The 20,458-nt window shown below is 45.8% G+C and overlaps 1 protein-coding gene across 4 annotated transcripts in view; it reads right to left on the bottom strand.

The window, feature by feature from the left end:
• SLC25A15 (solute carrier family 25 member 15) overlaps positions 1 to 20,152 on the bottom strand; it is a 38,847-nt gene extending 18,695 nt beyond the window's left edge. For 2 of the 4 annotated variants that reach the window (XR_014291708.1, XM_082602009.1), the window contains exons 1-3: positions 20,072 to 20,152; positions 16,681 to 16,805; positions 12,852 to 13,110 (exon numbers count right to left, since the gene is read on the bottom strand). Coding sequence is in view for 3 of the 4 variants with exons in the window: in XM_082602009.1 (XP_082458135.1) it covers positions 12,852 to 13,110; positions 16,681 to 16,735 (314 nt within the window). In the remaining variant the exon portion in view is untranslated. The other 2 variants (XM_082602011.1, XM_082602010.1) reach the window with 2 other exon arrangements.
• Positions 20,153 to 20,458: the final 306 nt, after the last annotated feature.

The following is a 20,458-nucleotide window of genomic DNA, read 5'->3' as shown; positions in this document are numbered from 1 at the left end:
AACATCCCGCCGGCCTCTGCCGCCGCAGGCTCGCCCCGCACTCCGTACCCCTCCCTCCCGCCCGGCCTGAGTGAGCCAGAGTCCCCGAAGCAGCTGCTCCTTTAACCCCGTCCTGTCTGAGCGAAGAACAGACGCCCTCCGGTGACCTACACGCAGAGGCGGGGCCAAATCCAAAGCTGAGACCCGGGAGCTGTGAGAATAAAGAAGAGAAAGGGAAATCTCTCTCAGCAGTCCCAGAAGCAGCGGATTAAAGCTCCACAATCAACTTGATGTACCCTGCATCTGTGGAATACATGAATAGACAACGAATCATCCCAAATTGAGGAGGTGGACTTCGAGAGCAAGATTTATGGTTTTTTCCCCTTTTCCTCTTTTTGTGAATGTGTATGTGTATGCTTCTGTGTGAGATTTTGTCTGTATAGCTTTGCTTCCACCATTTGTCCCAGGGTTGTATCAGTCCGTTTTTAAAAAAATTTTTTTAATAATTATTTTTTATTTTAATAATTCTATTATATTTTATCATACTTTATTCTATTTTACTTTATCTTCTCTCTCTTTTTTTCCAACCTTCCCTCCTTCCTCCCTCCCTCCTTTCTTTCTTTCCTTCTTTCTACTTCTACTAATTCTTTCTTTCTACTTTTCCTCCCTTTTATTCTGAGCCAGGTGGATGAAAGGCTCTTTGGTGCTGCAGCCAGGAGTCAGTGCTGTGCCTCTGAGGTGGGAGAGCCAACTTCAGGACACTGGTCCACAAGAGACCTCCCAGCTCCACGTAATAGCAAACGGCGAAAATCTCCCAGAGATCTCCATCTCAACACCAGCACCCAGCTTCACTCAATGATCAGCAAGCGACAGTACTGGACACCCTATGCCAAACAACTAGCAAGACAGGAACACAACCCCACCCATTAGCAGAGAGGCTGCCTAAAAACATAATAAGGCCACAGAAACCCCAAAACACACCACGAGACATGGACCTGTCCACCAGAAAGACAAGATCGAGCCTCATCCACCAGAACACAGGCACCAGTCCCCTCCAACAGGAAGCCTACACAACCCACTGAAACAACCTTAGCCACTGGGGACAGACACCAAAAAAAACGGGAACTACGAACCTGCAGCCTGCAAAACGGAGACCCCAAACACAGTAAGATAAGCACAATGAGAAGATAGAAAAACACACAGCAGGTGAAGGAGCAAGATCAAAACCCACCAGACCTAACAAATGAAGAGGAAATAGGCAGTCTACCTGAAAAAGAATTCAGAATAATGATAGTAAAGATGATCCAAAATCTTGGAAATAGACAAAATGCAAGAAACAGTTAACAAGGGCCTAGAAGAACAAAGATGAATCAAGCAACGATGAGCAACACAAAAAATGAAATTTAAAATACTGTAGATGGGATCAATAGCAGAATAACTGAGGCAGAAGAATGGATAAGTGACGTGGAAGATAAAATAGTGGAAATAACTGCTGCAGAGCAGAATAAAGAAAAAAGAATGAAAAGAATTGAGGACAGTCTCAGAGAACTCTGCGACAACATTAAACTCACCAACATTCAAGTTATAGGGGTACCAGAAGAAGAAGAAGAGAAAAAGAAAGGGACTGGGAAAATATTTGAAGAGATTATAGTTGAAAACTTCCCTAATATGAGAAAGGAAATAGTTAATCAAGTCCAGGAGGCACAGAGAGTCCCATACAGAATAAATCCGAGGAGAAATACGCCAAGACACATATTAATCAAACTGTCAAAAATTAAACACAAAGAAAACATATTAAAAGCAGCAAGGGAAAAACAACAAATAACACACAAGGGAATCCCCATCAGGTTAACATGATCTTTCAGCAGAAACTCTACAAGCCAAAGGGAGTGGCAGGACATATTTAAAGTGATGAAGGAGAAAAACCTGCAACCAAGATTACTCTACCCAGCAACGATCTCATTCAGATTTGATGGAGAAATTAAAACCTTTACAGACAAGCAAAAGCTGAGAGAGTTCAGCACCACCAAACCAGCTTTACAACAAATGCTAAAGGAACTTCTCTAGGCAAAAAACACAACAGAAGGAAAAGACCTACAGTAACGAACCCAAAACATTTAAGAAAATGGGAATAGGAACATACATATCAATAATTACCTTAAATGTAAATGGACTAAATGCTCCCACCAAAACACACAGATTGGCTGAATGGATACAAAAACAAGACCCATATATATGCTGTCTACAAGAGACCCACTTCAAACCTAGAGACACATACAGACTGAAAGTAAGGGGATGGGAAAAGACATTCCATGCAAATGGAAATCAAAAGAAAGCTGGAGTAGCAATTCTCATATCAGACAAAATAGACTTTTAAATAAAGACTATTAGAAGAGACAAAGAAGGACACTACATAATGATCAAGGGATCGATCCAAGAAGAAGATACAACAATTGTAAATATTTATGCACCCAACATAGGAGCACCTCAATACATAAGGCAAATACTAACAGCCATAAAAGGGGAAATCGACAGTAACACAATCATATTAGGGGACTTCAACACCCCACTTTCACCAATGGACAGATCATCCAAAATGAAAATAAATAAGGAAACACAAGCTTTAAATGATACATTAAACAAGATCGACTTAATTGATATTTATAGGACATTCCATCCAAAAACAACAGAATACACATTTTTCTCAAGTGCTCATGGAACATTCTCCAGGATAGATCATATCTTGGGTCACAAATCAAGCCTTGGTAAATTTAAGAAAATTGAAATTGTATCAAGTATCTTTTCCGACCACAATGCTATGAGACTAGATATCAATTACAAGAAAAGATCTGTAAAAAAATACAAACACATGGAGGCTAAACAATACACTACTTAATAACAAAGTGATCACTGAAGAAATCAAAGAGGAAATAAAAAAATACCTAGAAACAAATGACAATGGAGACATGACGACCCAAAACCTATGGGAAGCAGCAAAAGCAGTTCTAAGAGGGAAGTTTATAGCAATACAATCCCACCTTAAGAAAAAAGAAACATCTCGAGTAAACAACCTGACCTAGCACCTAAAGCAATTAGAGAAAGAAGAACAAAAAACCCCCAAAGTTAGCAGAAGAAAAGAAATCATAAAAATCAGATCAGAAATAAATGAAAAAGAAATGAAGGAAACGATAGCAAAGATCAATAAAACTAAAAGCTGGTTCTTTGAGAAGATAAACAAAATTGATAAACCATTAGGCAGACTCATCAAGAAAAAAAGAGAGAAGACTCAAATCAATAGAATTAGAAATGAAAAAGGAGAAGTAACAACTACACTGCAGAAATACATAGGATCATGAGCGATCACTACAAGCAACTCTATGCCAATAAAAAGGACAACCTGGAAGAAATGGACAAATTCTTAGAAATGCACAACCTGCCAAGACTGAATCAGGAAGAAATAGAAAATATGAACAGACCAATCACAAGCACTGAAATTGAGACTGTGATTAAAAATCTTCCAACAAACAAAAGCCCAGGACCAGATGGCTTCACAGGCGAATTCTATCAAACATTTAGAGAAGAGTTAACACCTATCCTTCTCAAACTCTTCCAAAATATAGCAGAGGGAGGAACACTCCCAAACTCTTTCTGTGAGGCCACCATCACCTTGATACCAAAACCAGACAAGGATGTCACAAAGAAAGAAAACTACAGGCCAATATCACTGATGAACATAGATGCAAAAATCCTCAACAAAATACTGGCAAACAGAATCCAACAGCACATTAAAAGGATCATACACCATGATCAAGTGAGGTTTATTCCAGGAATGCAATGATTCTTCAATATATGCAAATCAATCAACGTGATACACCATATTAACAAATTGAAGGAGAAAAACCATATGATCATCTCAATAGATGCAGAGAAAGCTTTTGACAAAATTCAACACCCATTTATGACAAAAACCCTTCAGAAAGTAGGCATAGAGGGAACTTTCCTCAACATAATAAAGGCCATATATGACACACCCACAGCCAACATCGTCCTCAATGGTGAAAAACTGAAACCATTTCCACTAAGATCAGGAAGAAGACAAGGCTGCCCACTCTCACCACTCTTATTCAACTTAGTTTTGGAAGTTTTAGCCACAGCAATCAGAGAAGAAAAGGAAATAAAAGGAATCCAAATTGGAAAAGAAGAAGTAAAGCTGTCACTGTTTGCAGATGACATGATACTATCCATAGAGAATCCTAAAGATGCTACCAGAAAACTACTAGAGCTAATCAATGAATTTGGTAAAGTAGCAGGATACAAAATTAATGCACAGAAATCTCTGGCATTCCTGTACACTAATGATGAAAAATCTGAAAGTGAAATCAAGAAAACACTCCCATTTACCACTGCAACAAAAAGAATAAAACATTTAGGAATAAACCTACCTAGGGAGACAAAAGACCTGTATGCAGAAAATTATAAGACACTAATGAAAGAAATTAAAGATGATACAAATAGATGGAGAGATATACCATGTTCTTGGATTGGAAGAATCAATATTGTGAAAATGACTCTACTACCCAAAGCAATCTACAGATTCAATGCAATCCCTATCAAACTACCACTGGCATTTTTCACAAAACTAGAACAAAAAATTTTAAAATTTGTTTGGAAAAACAAAAGACCCTGAATAGCCAAAGCAATCTTGAGAACGAAAAACGGAGCTGGAGGATCAGGCTCCCTGACTTCACACTATACTACAAAGCTACAGTAATCAAGACAGTATGGTACTGGCACAAAAACGGAAAGATAGATCAATGGAACAGGATAGAAAGCCCAGAGGTAAACCCATGCACATATGGTCAACTTATCTTTGATAAAGGAGGCAGCAATGTACAGTGGAGAAAGGACAGCCTCTTCAATAAGTGGTGCTGGGAAAACTGGACAGGGACATGTAAAAGTATGAGATTAGATCATTCCCTAACACCATACACAAAAATAAGCTCAAAATGGATTAAAGACCTAAATGTAAGGCCAGAAACTATCAAACTCTTAGAGGAAAACATAGGCAGAACCTCTATGACATAAATCACAGCAAGATCCTTTTTGACCCACCTCCTAGAGAAATGGAAATAAAGACAAAAATAAACACATGGGACCTAATGAAACTTCAAAGCTTTTGCACAGCAAAGGAAACCATAAACAAGACCAAAAGACAACCCTCAGAATGAGAGAAAATATTTGCAAATGAAGCAACTGACAAAGGATTAATCTCCAAAATTTATAAGCAGCTCATGCAGCTCAATAGCAAAAAAACAAACAACCCAATCCAAAAATGGGCAGAAGACTTAAATAGACATTTCTCCATAGAAGATATACAGACTGCCAACAAACACATGAAAGAATGCTCAACATCATTAATCATTAGAGAAATGCAAATCAAAACTACAATGAGATATCATCTCACACCAGTCAGAATGGCCATCATCAAGAAATCTAGAAACAATAAATGCTGGAGAGGGTGTGGAGAAAAGGGAACAATCTTGCACTGCTGGTGGGAATGTGAATTGGTACAGCCGCTATGGAGAACAGTATGGAGGTTCCTTAAAAAACTACAAATAGGGGCTTCCCTGGTGGCGCAGTGGTTAAGAATCAGCCTGCCAATTCAGGGGACAGGGTTCGAGCCCTGGTCCGGGAAGATCCCACGTGCCGCGGAGCCACTAAGCCTGTGCACCACAACTACTGAGCCTGCGCTCTAGAGCCCGCACGCCACAGCTACTGAGCACACGTGCCACAACTACTGAAGCCTGTGCACCTAGAGCCTGTGCCCCGCAACAAGAGAAGCCACCACAATGAGAAGCCTGTGCACCGCAGCAAAGAGTAGCCCCTGCTCGCCACGACTAGAGAAAGCCTGCACGCAGCCACGAAGACCCAACACAGCCAAAAATAAATAAATAAAATAAATAAAATTAAAAAAAAAAAAAAAACTAAAAATAGAACTACCATATGACCCAACAATCCCACTACTAGGCATATACCCTGAGAAAACCATAATTCAAAAAGAGACATGTACCAAAATGTTCACTGAAGCTCTATTCACAATAGCCCGGAGATGGAAACAACCTAAGTGTCCATCATCGAATGAATGGATAAAGAAGATGTGGCACATATATACAATGGAATATTACTCAGCCATAAAAAGAAACGAAACTGAGCTATTTGTAATGAGGTGGATAGACCTAGAGTCTGTCATACAGAGTGAAGTAAGTCAGAAAGAGAAAGACAAATACCGTATGCTAACACATATAGGAATTAAAAAAAAATGTCATGAAGAACCTAGGGGTAAAACAGGAATAAAGACACAGACCTACTTGAGAATGGACTTGAGGATATGGGGAGGGGGAAGCGTAAGCTGTGACAAAGCGAAAGAGAGGCATGGACATATATACACTATCAAACGTAAGGTAGATAGATAGTGGGAAGCAGCCGCAGAGCACAGGGAGATCAGCTCAGTGCTTTGTGACCGCCTGGAGGGGTGGGATGGGGAGGGTGTGAGGGAGACCCAGGAGGGAAGGGATGTGGGAACAGATGTATATGTATGACTGACTCACTTTGTTATAAAGCAGAAACTAATTAAAAAAATAATAAATAAATATATATTAAAAAAACAAAAAAACAAAAAAACATGCTCTTGGATTGGAAGAATCAATATTGTCAAAATGACATAATACCCAAGGCAATCTACAGATTCAATGCAGTCCCTATCAAACTACCAATGGCATTTTTCACAGAACTGGAACAAAAAATTTTTTCATTTGTCTGGAAACACAAAAGACCTCAAATAGCCAAAGCAATCCTGAGAAAGAAAAATGGAGCTAGAGGAATCAGACTCCCTGACTTGACTATAATACAAAGCTACAGTAATCATAACAGTATGGTACTGGCACAAAAACAGAAATATAGATCAATGGAACAGGATAGAAACCCCAGAGATAAACCCACGCACCTCTATGCTCAGTTAATCCATGACAAAGGAGGCAAGAATAAACAATGGAGAAAAGAAAGGCTCTTCAATAAGTGGTGCTGGGAAAACTGGACAACTACATGTGAAAGAATGAAATTTGAACATTCTCTAACACCATACACAAAAATAAACTCAAAATGGATTAAAGACCTAAATGTAAGGCCGGATACCATAAAACTCTTAGGGGGGACTTCCGCGGTGGTCCAGTGGTAAAAAATCCACCTTACAATGCAGGGGACATGGGATCGACCCCTGGTCAGGGAACTAAGATCCCACATGCCATAGGGCAGCTAAGCCCGCGTGCCACAACTACTGAGCTCGTGTGCCTCAACTAGAGCCTGTGTGCCACAAACTACAGAGCCCACATGCTCTGGAGCCTGTGTGCCACAACTAGAGAAGAGAAAACCTGCACACCACAACTAGAGAGAAGTCTGTGCACCACAAGGAAGAGCCCTTGCGCTGCAACGAGAGATCCCACGTGCCGCAACTAAGACCCAACACAGCCAAAAATAAAATAAATAATAAATAAATCTTTAAAAAATAATAAAACTCTTAGAGGAAAACACAGGCAGAACACTCTGACATAAATCACAGCAATATCTTTTTGGATCTATTCCTGGAGTAATGAAAATAAAAACAAAAATAAACAGATGGGACCTAATTAAACTTAAAAGCTCTTGCACAGCAAAGGAAACCATAAACAAAACAAAAAGACAACCTACAAAATGGGAGAAAATATTTGTAAATGAAGTGACTGACAAGGATTAATCTCCAAAATATACAAACACCTCATGCAGCTCTATATCAAAAAAACAATGACCCAATAAAAAAATGGACAGAAGATCTAAATAGACATTTCTCCAAAGAAGACATACAGATGGCCAAAAAGCACATGAAAAGATGCTTAACATCACTAATTACTAAAGAAATGCAAATCAAAACTAAAATGAGGTATCACCTCACACCGGTCATAATGGCCATCACCAAAAAGCTTACAAACAATAAATGCTGGAGAGGGTGTGGAGAAAAGGGAATTCTCCTGCACTGTTGGTGGGAATGTAAACTGATACAGCCACTATAGAGAACAGTATGGAGGTTCCTTAAAAAACTAAAAACAGAACTACCATATGATCCAGCAATTCTACTCCTGGGCATATATCCAGAGAAAACCAAATCAGAAAGATACATGCACCCCAATGTTCACAGCAGCACTATTTACAATAGCCAGGACATGGAAGCAACCTAAATATCCATCAACAGAGGAATGGATAAAGAAGATGTGGTAAATATATACAATGGAATATTACTCAGCCATAAAAAAGAATGAAATAATGCCATTTGCAGCAACACAGAGGGACCTAGAGATTATCATAAGTGAAGTCAGACAGAGAAAGACAAATATCATATGATATCACTTATATGTGGAATCTTTAAAGATGATACAAATGAACTTATTTACAAAACAGAAACAGACTCACAGACTTTGAGAACAAACTTATAGTTTCCAAAGGGGAAACATGGTGGGGGAGGGGATAAATCAGGAGTTTGGGATTAACATATATAACATATATATAAAATAGATAATCAACAAGGATGTACTAAATAGCACAGGGAACTCTACTCAATATTCTTTAATAACCTACATGGGGAAAGAATCTGAAAAGGAATGGATATATGTATAACTGAATCACTTAACTGTGTACCTGGAACACAACATTGTAAATCAACTATATTCCAATATAAAATAAAAAAATTTTTAATGTTTAAAAAAAAGTGTTTTGAAACCATAAAAAAAGTTACAATGAACTAATAGTTATAGAAACTGAGGTCAAACATTACTACAGGCAAACCTTATTTTATTGCACTTCGCTTTATTACTCTTTGAAGATACTGCATTTTTAAATTTTCTTTTTCTTTTTCTTTTTTTAACACCTTTATTGGAGTACAATTGCTTTACAATGGTGTGTTAGTTTCTGCTTTATAACAAAGTTGAAGGTTTGTGGCAACCCTGAGTTGTCAGAGGACGGTTAGCATTTTTTTAGCAATAAAGTATTTTTATTTTTTTTTTTTTAATTTTTATTTTTTTTGCATTACGCGGGCCTCTCACTGTTGTGGCCTCTCCCGTTGCGGAGCACAGGCTCTGGACGCGCAGGCCCAGTGGCCATGGCTCACGGGCCCAGCCGCTCCGCGGCATGTGGGATCCTCCCGGATAGGGGCACGAACCCACGTCCCCTGCATCGGCAGGCGGACTCTCAACCACTGCGCCACCAGGGAAGCCCCTAAAGTATTTTTAAATTAAGGTAGGTACGTTCTTTTTGGGACATAACACTATTGCACAGACTACGGTATAGTGTGAACATAGCTTTATATGCACTGGAAAACCAAAAAATTTGTCAGATGGTCTGGAACCGAACCTCAAATATTTGACGTGTGCTTGCATAAAGCCAAGGGCTGCCTACCATCCCGGTCCCGATTTCCTATCCCTGGTGGTCTGGCCTTGGTGCCTCAGGTGGATGTGAAGTGGGTGCCCAGGGCTGAGCTGGCCCGTTACACAGCCGGGCCTCAGAAGAGCTGGCTTGGAGCAGGCCTTCTTTCAGGAGGAAGACGCTGCCTGCAGTGTGGCCTTCCTTTCGATTTTGAAGAATGATGCGTCAGACGGTCAGCAGGAGAGCCAGCTCCACAACTGTACCGCACGCGGCTTTCTAGGGGTGGGAAGTGTCCGACGCCATCCCCTCCATCCTTTCCCCTTCACTCCTACTTAAACTGTTTGTCAAAACCAAAGCTTAGGGTTTCCCTGGTGGCCCAGTGGTTGACAGCCCGCCTGCCGATGCAGGGGACACGGGTTCGTGCCCCGGTCCGGGAAGATCCCACGTGCTGCAGAGCGGCTGGGCCCGTGAGCCATGGCTGCTGAGCCTGCGTGTCTGGAGCCTGTGCTCCGCAACGGGAGAGGCCACAACAGTGAGAGGCCCGCGTACTGCAAAAAAAACAAAAAAACAAAAAAAACCAAAGCTTAAAGGATTTGTCTCTTGGCCAGTCTGCAGATCCATACTTGGCCTCCCTCTGGGACTCTCTGTCAACCTGTTGACAGGCCGTAGTCAATCAGGGTCATTGACCAGGGTTTGTCAATCTTGCTGGAACAAAGGTGGCATCGATAGATGCAGACGGCTGTTTCATCCAAGAGGCAGTAACACCTGAACAAACCCCAAGCATGCTGATACAGGGCAACACAGCGCCGAGTCGGATCTGCAGTGGACTTTGGCTTTCTAATAAATACTTTCAGCTACCAGTGCATGAGATGAGGGACATGGGCCCCAGGCTGTGCCTACAGTAGAAACGTTTAGAACTGGATCTCAAATGGCAGTCGGCGTAGGATGGGATTTTGTAAGAATCAACTGTTTCGTCACCCACTCAACAAACATGTTCCTAAACAGTCCTGCTGTGTCAGAGCCCGTCCAGCCAAAGGTGAAAAGAGAGCACTACTCAGGGAGTGTTCAAACCGAGAATATTTACTCTATCACTGCAGAAATTCATAACAGGGGATCACAAGCAGTTCTTTCCTTTCCCTGCTTCTGTGTAATTATTAATCTTTTCTCTAGACCTGACCCCTACAAAGTGCTCCAGAGCCCCGCCTGTGGTCTTGTGGGAAGAATGCTGGATTGGGGGAGAAGACACAGGCTGCAGTCCCAGCCTTGTCACTTATTAACCCAGTGATCTTCAGTGCGTCAGTATCTGTACCAGAGTTTCCCCATCTATAAAACGGATACCATCACCTGCCTGGATCCTCGCGCAGGACCGCGGTGAGGGCTAAGAAAGCATGACGTGCACGTCAGAGCTTCGTAAGCTCTCAGGCAGCATTTGCTCACTGGTAATGAGCAACCACTGCTCTGCTGGATGAAAAAGCTGCAGCCCCCCTCCTGTCCCCCACGTTCAAAAAAGACGAGGGTGCTGGGTTAGGCCGAGTGAAAGAGGAAGCTTTCTTCACTGCAGGACCTGCTCCAGAATCTCCTGTGGTTGCTCCATTTCCCTGTCCTTCTCCAAGGATGCTGAAGGAGACCTAAACTCCAGGTCTCCTCAGCTAGGAAGTCTCTCGCTCCAGTGGAAAGAGCTACAGTCACTGCAGTGTCCTTCCTGTCCGTCTCTACCACGGGACACCACATTCTCCTGGTTTCTCTTCTGCTTATTCCTTTACTTCCTCTTTTTCCTGACCCCTCCCTGCTGGAGGGTCCTAGGATCTGTGCTCAGTCCTATAAACACTGTCTCCCTGGGGGATTTCATCCAGTCCCAAGCCTTTAAAAAACAAGTCCCATCTATCAAGATGGGATTCCTGCTATAAACGGGCACATCTCCAGGCACCCCCAAAGACTTCTGTACAAAAGGAACCTACTTTAGCCATGTGGGACCTGTATTTGCAATAGGGTCTTGAATTCCCACCAAAACAACAGGCAAGACTGCCCTCTGCAACCACAAAGCTGATAACAATAATTTTAAATGATTTAAAGTAAATCAATGGGGACTTCCCTGATGGCACAGTGGTTAAGCATCCACACGCCAATGCAGGGGACACGGGTTTGAGCCCTGGTCGGGGAAGATCCCACATGCCACGGAGCAACTAAGCCCGCGAGTCACAACTACTGAGCCCATGTGCTACAACTACCGAAGCCCACACGCCTAGAGCCCGTGCTCCGCAACAAGAGAAGCCACCACAATGAGAAGCCTGCGCACCGCAACGAAGAGTAGCCCCCGCTCGCCGCGACTAGAGAAAGCCCGCGTGCAGCAAAGACCCAATGCAGCCAAAAATAAGTAAATAATTTTTTTTAAAAGAGTGAAAACTTATAAAATAAATCAATGTTCAAAGGAGCAAAGGCTAAACATCCCAGTGGTTTCCGAATTCCTTTTAGTCTCGGTATAACAAATACCCAAGGGATGACCAAATACACACCCAAGTCTGATGTTTGGGGCAGACTCAACCAATGAAACAGTAGGTTCACCTGCATCTTCTCAGATGCTCTGACCCTTCCTAAAATTCCAAGTTCTTCCTCAAACCTATTTGGCTCTTCCAATACTCTGCATTCTGCTGATGACGTGGAACCCAAAACTTAGGTCACAAGTTGCATCTATGGTTTAAGTTCTGCACTTCTGCCCAGTGAAGTAGCACCAAGAGCGGCATTTGACGAGCATCTTCCCCAAATATCATATGATGTCACTTATATTTGGAATTTAATTTTTAAAAATGGCACAAGTGAACTTAGTTACAGAACAGAAACAGACTCACCGATCTCAAAATCAAATTTCGGGTTACCAAAGAGGAAACATGGGGGGAGGGGATGTATTAGGAGATCGGGATGAACATAAACACACTACTATAAATAAAATAGATAACCAAAAAGGACCTACTGTATAGCACAGGGAACTCCACTCAATATTCTGTAATAACCTCTACGGGAAAATAAACCGAAAAAGAATGGATATATATATATATGTACAACTGATTCACTTTGCTGTACACCTGAAACTAACACAACATTGTAAATCAACTATACTCCAATGAAAAAAAGAAAAATAATAATACAAAAAAGAAAAATAATTTTTTAAAAAAGAAAGAAAAGCATCTTCCTGAAGAATGGAAGGAACGTGAGGGTGGTTGTTTCTACGCGGTGGATGATGGGCAACCTTCCTTTTGCATAACACATGTGCGTCTTCCCAGTTTTCTATGATGGCAATATATGACTTCTTAATCAAAGAAAGTAGTTATTGTAAAAAAGGAAATGTTCTTCTCCATAAGGTCTCATAAAAATCCTGACTACACAAGTGTTGTTTCTCAAACAAAGAGGTCTCAGTGACCTCAACTCACCTCAGCTTCGCCTGCTTTTCCAATCCAACCACTTTCCGTACCACCTGCTGGCAGAATCCGTAGCACATGAAGAGGACGGAGTTCTCGGCGATGTTGGCAATCAGCGCTGGGCTGGTCCCCTTGTAGAAGCCCCGGAAGCCCACCTGGGAGTAGGTCTTCAGGCAGCAGTCAGTGAGGCCCCTGTACAGGTCGGGGAACGTCTGCATCTTCACTTTCATGGTATCGAAGGGCTGCCCGGTGAGTACACATGCTGTGCCCCCTGCAACCAGGACAAGAGTCCTTGTCCAGCACCAGTCTACAGCCACGTGGTAGAGTGCGGCCTCGAGGACCCACGGAGAGGAGGGACAGGCAGCCCACCGCAGGGCTTACCTCTGGGTCACTTCATTTTGACCTCCTCCCCCCCAAACCTTCTAGCTCAGTCCAATAAAACTTCTAGGGGTCCTTCATGTGTCTAGCACCCCGCTCCAGCCCTGAAGGAGCTCACACTCGGTACAGGAGAGGACGTGGGTTTGACAGTCAAAGCCACCGGATGTGAAGGTGTGACGTGCGTCCAGGAGCATCGGTCAGAGGGACCTGGGCTCAAAGCCTGACTCTGCTGTGAAATCCTGGCTAAGTGATGTGACCTCTGAGCCTCGATTCCCTATCGGGTTAGCGTGAGGATTAAGATAAGGCTCTAACATATTGGCTGCTACACAACAAGTGGCTAATTTACAGCGGTTAACTGTGTTTGTGTGTGCGTCCACATAAAAGGAAGGGGAAGGGAAGAGTCTGGTGTTAATCACTCTTTTGCTTGATGCCCAGTGGTCCTAATGACTATCAGGGAACTAACAGAGGAACAGGCCACAGATAAAGAAAACAAAGGGTCTAATCAGTCCCTGAAGAGCTAAATGTTTGACCCTATGGGAAAACCTCTTATTTGGACTCTACCAATTAATGATTTATATTCAGACAGGAAATGGATTGAAACTTACCTCTGCTTAGCATAAATCATATATTTATATGCTTTTATACAATAAAAGTATTGAATTGCATTCAATTACTTCGATAAAAATTCTGAATGTAAGGAAAAGAATGAACTATTAAACCCTGTAATATCTCCAGACCCTGAACTGGGTCAGCATTTGGGGAACTGTCTGTCACTGGTGAATGCTTCCACCTCCCCTTGGGCCTGGGACGTCCCCTGCTTGTGTCAGGAAACACAGCCATTGGATGAGGTTATTAAAACCTCAGCAAAATTGAAGAGAAGGCTTACATAAAATATTTCAGAAATGCAGTTTCATAACTTAGACATAACACAGTTACTCCAATGAAGTTGTGGAAAGTAGAGATGGAGGGAGGGCTGACATAAAATATTTCAGAAATGCAGTTTCATAACTTAGACATAACACAGTTTCTCCAATGAAGTTGTGGAAAGTAGAGATGAAGGGAGGGCTGTTAAGAATAACTCCCAATTAATTATTGGTAGATGGACGTTTCCAGAAGAGTCTGAAAACTGATCTCTTGAGCAAGCACAAGTGTGATCTCCATGATCCTATCACCACTGTCCCTTTCTTCTAGGACAGCAATGACACATTTCTGCTTTGTTTTGCCACACTATCCCCAGTTCTGAATTAGTGGAATATAATTTAATAAGATGTTACCATAATTAAGAGTTATTCTCTCCCAGGTACTGATGGGCTAGAATAAAATAAGATCTTGCTTATGTCAAAAATAATCGTTCCGGGGCTTCCGTGGTGGTGCAGTGGTTGAGAGTCCACCTGCCGAGGCAGGGGACGCGGGTTTGTGCCCCGGTCCGGGAAGATCCCACATGCCGCGGAGCGGCTGGGCCCGTGAGCCATGGCTGCTGGGCCTGCGCGTCCGGAGCCTTGCTCTGCAACGGGAGAGGCTACAACAGTGAGAGGCCCGCGTACCGCAAAACGAAACAAAATCATTCCAAAAGAAGAGGTGAATGTCAGAATTTTTAAAGTGGGTTCATAATTTTGACAACCTAGATGCATTTTAATTCTATCACAACAGATCCTACAGTCTATCTTTGATAGAAGACCGAAGGATATAAAATTCCAAAAGCTGAGCATCCCTCATGGGGGAAAATGCCCTTCTATTGCAGAGACACAAACAGCCCAGGCATTCCCGGGAGGGTAAGAGGATGCCAACGGCAGGCAAGTGGGTCCACTGTTGCCAAAGTCAGCATCCTCTGCAGTATGGCATTGGGGGAGCAGGGAGTGGTGAAGGGGTCGGGGATGGTGCACAGGGCCTGGGGGGCTTGATTCCACGGCAGGGTGAGGGGCTGACCCAAAGGCACTCAGCACGTAAGAGGCTGTGGGGCGGATTCCAGGCAGCCCTTGGCTCCCCTGCTCCTTGTCGTCTCTGACCTGGGAGCGCCCTCGCCTGAACTTTCTATCAGTGTCTGCAGACTTCCTCATGAGCCTACTTTGGCCGATTTCTGGTTCATGGCAAAATACTTCGATCTTCCCTGAACCCATGATTTCTTTTTTACAATTAAGACGACGACAGGGGACTTCCCTGGTGGCGCAGTGATTAAGACTCCACGCTCCCAACGCAGGGAGCCCAGGTTCAATCCCTGGTCCGGGAACTAGATCCCACATACACGCTGCAACTAAGAGTTCGCATGCCACAACTAAGGAGCCCGTGAGCCGCAACTAAGACCCGATGCAACCAAATATATAAATAAATAATTTTTTTTTTTTTTTAAAAAAGACGACAACAGGATGAGAGAAGGCAGCTCTGACTGCTCTTGATCTGTTGACCCAGGAGGTCCCACCAGATGAAAGGACAATGGGCAACCCGCTCCCCTGGCCTCTCCACTCCAAGGAGTGGTGACCCAATATAAGAACTGGTGAGGGAGGCAAGGGTAAGCAAGCAAGGGTCTTCATCTGCGAAGTATGAGCATTCCAGTGCTCCTCCAGCCCTAGAATCATCCAGGAATCTGGAGAACCAAGTAACCACCCAGGCCCTTCCAAGTCTGTCACTTGCCTCAGGCTGAATAAAGGTGACCTTTCTAAAGAGTGGCCTGCGGTGGCAGGTGCTGCCCAGAACTCGATGGTGCCTAGTGGGGCCGGAGTCTGCCCCAGCACTCGCCCTGCCCACCACTCCCCGGCCAATCCTAGGGCCCCTCCTTTCAGGGCTTTAAGACACAGTCAAAACCCATTCTCGGGCTTCCCTGGTGGCGCAGTGGTTGAGAGTCCGCCTGCCGATGCAGGGGACATGGGTTCGTGCCCCGGTCCGGGAGGATCCCACATGCCGCGGAGCGGCTGGGCCCGTGAGCCATGGCCGCTGAGCCTGCGCGTCCGGAGCCTGCGCTCCGCAACGGGAGAGGCCACAACAGTGACAGGCCCCGCGTGCCGCAAAAAAAAAAAACCACAAAAAAGTCAGCCTGATTTACCAAAGACATTTCTAAGGGTATCCTTTCTCTCCCCCAGCAGTAGTAAGGGCAGTGCCTGGGATTTCCCTGGAGAGATGGCACAGCGTTATTTTTGTACTCTAAGGCCTCTGAAGACTGCCAGGCTTGGGGTGGAATCCTGCATATCCCAGCCACATGGCAATGGACGAGTGGCTTCAGCTCTGAGCTGTGATGTGTTCCAGCTGTCACCCGGGGACACTCCCACACCATACCCTGACTCATAGCTCTAATACAGCGGGAACTACTCTACCTTCTGCTGTGTTTGCAACACAGTATTACACTTCTATTAAGTGGATTCATTCCAGGGTTAAAGCATGTCGCCTCTGGAGCTACAAAAGCAATGTCTTCACCAGAGCTCACTTGCAGAAGGTATTGGCGCAACAAAGGACGGGTTTTCTCTGGGATTACCTGCGGCCCCCGCCGTGAGGTCAATGGCAGCTTGGATGGCAGGACTGGATTTCATGTTTGTCCACTCCTCTGCTGGGCTCCGTGGAGGGCAACTCTCACGAGCTTACGATGGGCACCTCATATCCCTAGGAGGAGGCAAGAGTTCACCATCAGTCGGGCCTCTGCAGCCCCCGTCTCTAGGCCTTAGCTACTGGACTTGAACTTCAGGGAACCGGGAAACTGGCTCTACATTGCTCCAAAGGAGGGGGCTCGAGTTGTCAGAGCAGCTTAGTGATCAGCCTCCCCTTCTCCCTGCCCACCACCTCCCCTTAAAAAGCACAAAGGTCAGGAACCTTGCTCACGTATCACTGCTACAGCCACAGGTGAGGGCACTTCAACCAACCTTTCTGAAACCCTCAAGAAACGAATGCCAAATAAGCAAGCCAACCGGACATCCCAAGCCCCATCAAACCAGTTTTTCAGAGGCCGAAGTTAAACCATCCATCCACTGGGCTCTGTTCCAAATTCAGACAGCTGCCTGAGACCCTAAGAGAAGGTCACAAAACAGTAGCTCTGGAAAGGAATGGGTTAGGAGCTCTGCCAAGTGACACACGCCTGGGTCTGAATGCCTGCTCTGCCACTGGTATGGTGGCCCTTCGGGCCCCTAAAGCTGGAGGTCCCCGTCTATACAAGGTGAAAAATAAAAGTACTATCATTATAATAGGAGGGCAATCAAATAGCCACATCAGACAAATACGATGATGAACTGTGAACACGCACCAGGAGTTCTTAGAACAACTACAAAGCACAGCACCAATCATTACTATCGTCATAGGCCTCCCAGAGCCTCTCAACCATAAATGTGCACACGAATCACCTGGGGACCTTGTTAAAAGGCCAATTCTGATGCGAGTGGCTTCAAGTGGGACCAGAAATGCTGCCTGCCTTCCCCTGCTCCCAGGTGAAGTTGATAATGCCTGGCTAGTAACCGTATTTTGAGAAGCAACACCTGGGTCCATTGCGCCCCAAACTGGCTTGATAAGAATCACCTGGGACACTTGTTAAACATTCCAATAACCAGGCTGCTCTCCTGGAAATGTTGATTCAGCAGGTTTGAGCTGGAGCCTAGAAGTTTGGGAAAACCAGAGTCTACTCCTCTACCTTTAGACAAAAATCAACCATTGGCAAGGCATGGACTTAATAAATATTGACTAGAGGGCTTCCCTGGTGGCGCAGTGGTTGAGAGTCCGCCTGCCGATGCAGGGGACATGGGTTCGTGCCCCGGTCCGCGAGGATCCCACGTGCCGCGGAGCGGCTGGGCCCGTGAGCCATGGCCGCTGAGCCTGCGCGTCCGGAGCCTGTGCTCCGCAACAGGAGAGGCCACAACAGTGAGAGGCCTGCATAACGCAAAAAAAATAATAATAAAATAAAAAAATAATAAAATAAATATTGACTAGAAAAGGAGAGGTGCTTCATTCACACAGAATATTAAAATAACCAATACAGAAACCAATTCTGTATGATTTTCAAACTATGTCACTGACTTACGCCTGAATAACAAGGAATGCCTTTTATCCATCACACTGAAGACCTGTGTGATCCCAGTCAGGACACCTCTCAGAGGAGGGGGTGGGCAGGCTGGATGACCAATGAATACCAACATCTTCCTAATCAGCAGCAGCGGAGAATAATTTTAGCCACCAAGAAGTTTTTTAACCACTTGAAGCATGTTGTCAATGACTAGACACCAAGAATCTTTACAAAAAATGTTAAAACCAGCAACAACGAAAGAACACTACTTAATAAAGCAACTAAAATTAGACATACAATTAGATGTACAAAACACTGACTTTATGTTACTGATAGGCCTGGAGAGTCAGTACCAATTACTAAGGTTGATAAGACAGTGACCATCCAATATCTAGAGAAGGATATCAGGATCCTAACCCAATCTCTTCCTTTTCCAGATGGAAAGCTGAGTCCAGAGGAAGACAAGGACTTGTCCAAGGTCATACAACAAGTCCGTAGCAGAGACAGGATTCAACTCAAGTCTTGCCTTTTGGGTCTGTTCCTATCAAGCAGAGTATTCCCACCTGGCCAAAAAGAGAAAACAAAACACCCAACCGGGGCTTCCCCGGTGGCGCAGTGGTTGAGAGTCCGCCTGCCGATGCAGGGGATGCGGGTTCGTGCCCTGGTCCGAGAAAATCCCACATGCCACGGAGCGGCTGGGCCCGTGAGCCATGGCTGCTGGGCCTGCGGGTCCGACCGCAAAACAAAAACAGCCAACCCTGCATTTTAGAGGAAAATGGAGACAAGCGGGGAAAGGAGTCACAGACAGGGCACATCCAATGCAGCTCATTCCCTTGGGGGGCGGACATTTCTTTCTTAGAGGAGGCACAGCAGATGGTACTGTGTCGTCAATGCGAATTCAACCCTTTTAGGCAAGTCAAACAAACACATCAACTCCTACAAATAACTACTTGTAGAATTATTAGAACAGTTAACGGTCCTAACAGATTAACTCAGAAGGGGCATCTGTTTCAAATTACGCGTAGCTTTGGCTTGAAGGAGGCATGGGGCGTGGAGGCAGCCAGACTGATCAACTTGCGTTAATTAAACTGATTCGTGAGCCTTCGGTACCAACTGGAAGAGAAAAACGGAATCCTTTCAGCGTCCCTTTACCCTTCCTTCAAACTACACCGGAGTCTGACTCCAGAAGAAACAGCGCCGACAATGTATCTTTTCCATTCCTTCGGGAAATTAACTTGTGTGGGAGAATCCGAGGAGGCCGCATTCCCCACTAGGTAACACGAATTGCTCCGGGAAGATTCCAGCTCCAAGGCCGAAGCTGGCGCCCGCCATCCGAGCACCCAGAGCTGGTGGGGCCCACGGGCGCTGGGATGCAAACCAGTCTCGCCGCTCAGCAGCTGGCTCGGGAGCTCCTGCTCCGAGGCTCGGGATCCTGATCCGCACAAGGGGCAGCTTAGGGAGACGACTACCAACTTTGTTGCCTTCCCGGCCCTAAACGTTCGCTGACTCTGCCACAACAACCTGCGAGGGTCTCCCATTCATAAGCGCCTCCGCCCTCCCTGCCCGGCGCGGAGCTGGCGTGACACGACGACCGGGCAAATGCGGGCAACATTTCCCGGGACGTGACCACTGCGCGCAGGAGGCGGCGGGGCCCGAGAGTCTCCGGAGAATCCCGGGCAAAGCGCGGGAAGGCGGCGCCCGCGGGTCCCCGGGCACTTGTGAGGCGCGGCGGGCCCGGGACCCCGGATCTCCACCCCGCCTCCCGGGAGGGTCACGCCGCCCGGGCGCGGAGGCCGGCGGGCCCGCTCGCCCGCTCCTTCTCCCTCCCCTCCTCCCGGCCGGTTCCCTGCAGCCCGCGAGCGCCCGGCTGGGTTGCGCTCACCGCCGCGCCGACTGGCCACGTCCTACTCGCGCTCCGCCGCCCGCTCTCGACTCTGACTCGGCGGCGGGGGCGGCCGCTTAACACCCACGTCGGCTACAGGCCGGCCCTCCGCCCCGCCTCCCGCGCCGGACTGCCGCCAGCGGGCGGCCCCCACGGGCTCAGGAGCGCCCCCTGCGGCCGGGACGGGCTGCGCTGGGCCGGGGCCGGGGCCGGGGCCGGGGCGCCTCCCGCCCGCCCGCCGGGGAAGCGGAAGTCGGCGCGGTGCGGCGGCGCGCTCGGGCCGGGGGGCGCGCCGGGAGCGGGAGGGCCTGGCGGGCCCGGCGGGGCCGGGGGGAGGGCTGGGAGCCGCGGCCTCCATGTCGCTTTCCTGCCGCTCGGTTCCCGGAG

This window comes from Mesoplodon mirus, assembly GCF_964341445.2.
Source record: "Mesoplodon mirus genome assembly, chromosome: 17".
NCBI lineage: Eukaryota > Metazoa > Chordata > Mammalia > Artiodactyla > Ziphiidae > Mesoplodon > Mesoplodon mirus.
Note: the sequence above shows the minus strand (reverse complement) of the source record. Positions and strands in the feature narration are given on the sequence as shown.